At 38.7% G+C, this 4265-nt stretch overlaps 1 protein-coding gene across 1 annotated transcript; it reads left to right on the top strand.

Moving 5' to 3' along the window:
- Nucleotides 1-3515: 3515 nt before the first annotated feature.
- Nucleotides 3516-3953, top strand: LOC149179287 (protein SRC2-like). Its single transcript, XM_089422411.1, has one exon. The coding sequence runs from the start codon at nucleotides 3516-3518 to the stop codon at nucleotides 3951-3953; it is 438 nt and encodes a 145-aa protein (XP_089278537.1).
- Nucleotides 3954-4265: the final 312 nt, after the last annotated feature.

Raw genomic sequence — 4265 nt, 5'->3', positions numbered from 1 at the left:
AATTTCAAACAAATGTTAAACAATTATGCCTTTCACTCCAAAATAACTAATGCACCATACCAAATGCCAATGAATAAAGCAGCAACGCAGAAGGGGACATCTCTCAGGGTCGTGTTATTATTATTATTATTAATTTTCTTTTTTACCCTCCTTATGATGTAACACATACATTGAAAATGGCATCTATAGGGTGGAGGAAACTAACACGACAGAGATCTGTAACGTTCCAATAATAATTGTTCAGTCTCTCTATCATCTACAATAATAATAATGCATTAACGTTGTAATAACATTGCACCTTATTCACATGTTTGACTATTCACTTGCTCAGATATGCACTGTCATTTCATGCCACTGCGCGATCATATTTACGCCGTCAGGCGTTCCCTCTGAGAAAGACATCCCTAAAATGTGACGTGTGCGATCCTGAGCCATTGATTCTGTGTGTTAGATGATTGGGGTGTTTTCTGCCGTTCATTTAATCTGTTTTTTCATAGAAAAATAGTTTTTTTCCCATGGTAATGGGCCATGAAATGCCAGGCCTGCCCTGCTCGTGATGAGACTCTTCTGCTAGCGATGAAACTCTTCGCAGAGACTACCTGCTGGCGATGAGACTCTTCTGCTGGCGATGAGACTCTTCGCAGAGACTCTTCATGTCTTTCTTCCCTGCATGCGTAGCCTTGTGCAGATAATAATAAGGCGTATGTACTCTGTTTTTATGACATTTTCATCGTCTTATGATAATGTGAAAAGGAATTACTATTTCTTTCCTTCTGTTATCAGCAGTTCAGATCCTGTCTAATTAGGAGGAACATATCGTTACTCTTTTCCGATGGTTGAGTTTACAAATTGTTTCACGGCTTTAAACGGCTGTTCTATGATCTCTGAGCTCTCCTCAGGATTATTAGGTACGACAAGATTAATAGCCTGTATACTTCAGAATTAATTAGAGAAATTTTTCATTATCAATGCCAGTTTCGTTTTCCGGAGTTCTGACCAGCCACAGCCATATTCATTAAGTCAAGGTGGTGTTTAGGAGAATTGAGTATTTCATTTACATCGAGGGATCGTGTTCCGTGAATGCTTTTAGCATATGCTATAGAGGACGTGGTTCAATTGGGGAAGTTTAGTCTTTACTGGTGTTACCCTTAAAAGTGGCTGAGGACGCGATTTCTTTTCTTGGGGAAACAACATCCTGTATTTCTTCTTCAGTAACCGGCATCGTCAGTAGAGGTTGAAGTAGATTTCCTTGCAGATTTGAGTTACTATTGTGTTGTCTGGTATTCTATTACAGAAATTTTATTGTAAACCCTTCTATTCTGAGTGGTTTTAAGGAAACGGGCACCGCTTCTTCCACCATCTTTAAGCCATTGAATTATTGAGTTCTGTCTACAAAATACCTCCTTTTTCTTATCTTTTTGAATTTGAACCCTATCAAACTCATGAAATTTTTAATAACGCAGGGCTTTATGCCTTCCAGTATTTGAACGAGGGTGATTAATGTGGTTAAGCACTGTATCAACCACTAAGTCAGGCATGTCTGACTTCTTTTCTTTTATAGATTCTCATGAGTCTCATTCAAGGTTTTTGATAATATGCCCTCATTTAAAAGTTCATGACTCGGTAATATTTCCTCTATTCATTTGAAGACTAGCCATGAGAGATAAGATGGGTAGGTGAAAGTGGCTTGCTGCTACAGTTTCCACCAAGTTTTAATTTTCTTACATAGTGGTTTGCCCAAAGGTGGGCTGGTGTGGCCCCACAAGGAGCCACTGATCAGCTGATGCTGTTATCGCTGTTAAGTTGGGCTGGTGTGGCCCCGCAAGGGGCCACTGATCTGCTGATGTTGTCATGGCTGTTAAGTTGGGCTGGTTGGTCACATGATCAGATAGAGTCTATGGAAGCACCTACCTTATGAATGTTGGTTAATGCTTGACAATTGAAGTATAAAGGAAGCATCTGTGGTCTTCCTTGTACTTACTGTTATCCTTCCTTAGATTGGAAGGTGGTTTATGCTTGGCACTTAAAAAGTATAAAGGAAGCATCTGTCGTTTTCAAGCCACAATATCAATTCCTTTTCTTTTACAACACTAACCATCTCTATCTCCAGTTCATGTTTCTTTTGAATATGTTTACAAAAACCTAGTTGTTCCGCTTTTTTCTTTACATTTTGAAGCTTCTTAGAAAGGATTCACATTTTTGTTCATGTAATGTGAGTGTCTTCATTTCACTAATACTGGATTTTATTTTCTATGTCTGGGTTGCCAAACTACAGCTGTTCAAATGAAAATGGTATGTTTTTAGGCCTCTTCGTTTGAGAGGTCTAGATTCCAGATAGATAGGCAAGTGATCTGAAAGAATTACTTTGAAACTTCACATTTTTGTTCATGTAATGTGAGTGTCTTCGTTTCACTAATACTGGATTTTATTTTCTATGTCTAGGTTGCCAAACTGCAGTTGTTCAAATGAAAATGGTATGTTTTTAGGCCTCTTCGTTTGAGAGGTCTAGACTCCAGATAGATAGGCAAGTGATCTGAAAGAATTACTTTGAAACTAAAGGATTCACAAGGCTTTTCTAATCTTACAGAAAATGGTCCGTCCATATTAAGCCATAAGGATGAAAACCAAGCGAGATAATAATCAACTGATGCAAGTGACTATTGTTGAAAAATATTTCTAACTCTCGTTTGACTTTGACATTATTTTATAATCAAGAAAATGTGGGAAAGAAAGCTATATTACAAGCCCATTAGATGAAGTTGGGGTAGATTTTATGGTTTGAAACTAACTCAACTAAAATTTTCTACATTGTTTTTATCAATATGAAAGCCTGAGAAGATAGGTGCAGGTGAAGCAATGGAGTTTTGAAATGGGTAGATTTTATAGTCTAACACTAACAACCAAAATTTTCTACATTGCTTTTATCAATATGAGATTCTAAGAAGATAGGTGCAGGTGAAGCAATGGAGTTTTGAAATGGGTAGATTTTATAATCTAAAACTAACTCAAGCAAAATTTTGTACATTGTTTTTATGAATATGAGAGCCTGAGACTATAGGTGCAGGTGAAGTAATGGAGTCTTGAAATGGAAATCACAACAATAAAATTCTAAAATGAAACAACAAATGGATTTGGTACAAATTTGTTTTTGCTTGTTCCATTATTGTTGTATCTATGAATGGGTTTTTCTGCTTCTTGGCTTCGATCATGACCATTTGGGGTGGCCTTCTGCACTGATTTCCATCTGCTTTCATCATCATGAGCTAGAGAGTCTATGATGTGTTTTGTCTTATAAGTCAGTTCTATACAATGTTCAGATTTCAAAAGATTTCATTCATGGCATTTCTTCTCCTGTAATTTCAATCAGGGTGGTCTCTGAATATTGCGTTTCCTTGTGCAGTAAATTCACTCTACATCATGGGGGAATCTTACACATAGCTGGAGCTTAACATCATCTCAGCTCAAGATCTGAAGGAGATGCATCTTGTTGGCATGATGTAGACCTACTGTGTTGTATGGATCAATTTCGAGAAAAAATTGACGACGCAATTGACAGAACAGGGGGCGCAAACCCGACTTGGAACGACAAGGCCATATTCAGAGTGGAAGAGAGTTTGCTCCGCTGTGAAACCTCTGTTGTGATGATGGAGATATACTGCGTGGGTTGCCTCAGGGATACCCTGCTAGGCACTGTGAGGGTCTTGCTTTCCACTCTCCTCAAGGGCTACGGGAGCACAGATTTCAGTGGGATGAGTTTCTTGGCACTGCAGGTCCGTCGTCCTTCTGGTCACCCACAGGGCATTCTCAACCTTGGCACCATGATTCTTGATGGAGTAGATCTTCACAGAATGAACAGATTCATCCCTGCAACTGGGGGTTATGGGTTTCAGAGATTTGATGGGGAATCTTGTCAAACCCAGGCCTTCATTTGTGAGAAAATTACTGTCCATTAAACCTAATAATGTTGTTGATGCCCAAGAACAACAATCTCGATGTCAAGACTTCAACAGTAGTGCATGCAAGGAACAGGGAAAAGATCAAGAAAAGGAGAAAGATGGTGGTGAGATGGTTGAGAAGGAGAAGAAGAAACTTGTTGGCTACTATCAGATTCTCATGGCCCCAAAATTGAAAAGGAATAAAGTTGGATTGAAGAATGGGGCTGCAAAAATTCATCTCAGTCCATCTGACAGTAACATCTATGCCAAGGAAGATCAAGATCCTGCTGTGGCTTACAACAAAGCAATAGCAATTTATGCATAGTGTTA

This window comes from Pinus tabuliformis, chromosome 4_1, assembly GCF_031772625.1.
Source record: "Pinus tabuliformis cultivar Carrire ecotype Pingquan chromosome 4_1, CPIR1, whole genome shotgun sequence".
NCBI lineage: Eukaryota > Viridiplantae > Streptophyta > Pinopsida > Pinales > Pinaceae > Pinus > Pinus tabuliformis.
Note: the sequence above shows the minus strand (reverse complement) of the source record. Positions and strands in the feature narration are given on the sequence as shown.

Excerpts from the sequence above, each read along its gene's own strand:
- LOC149179287 (XM_089422411.1), top strand. The coding sequence starts at position 3,516 with ATGGATCAATTTCGAGAAAAAATTGACGACGCAATTGACAGAACAGGG.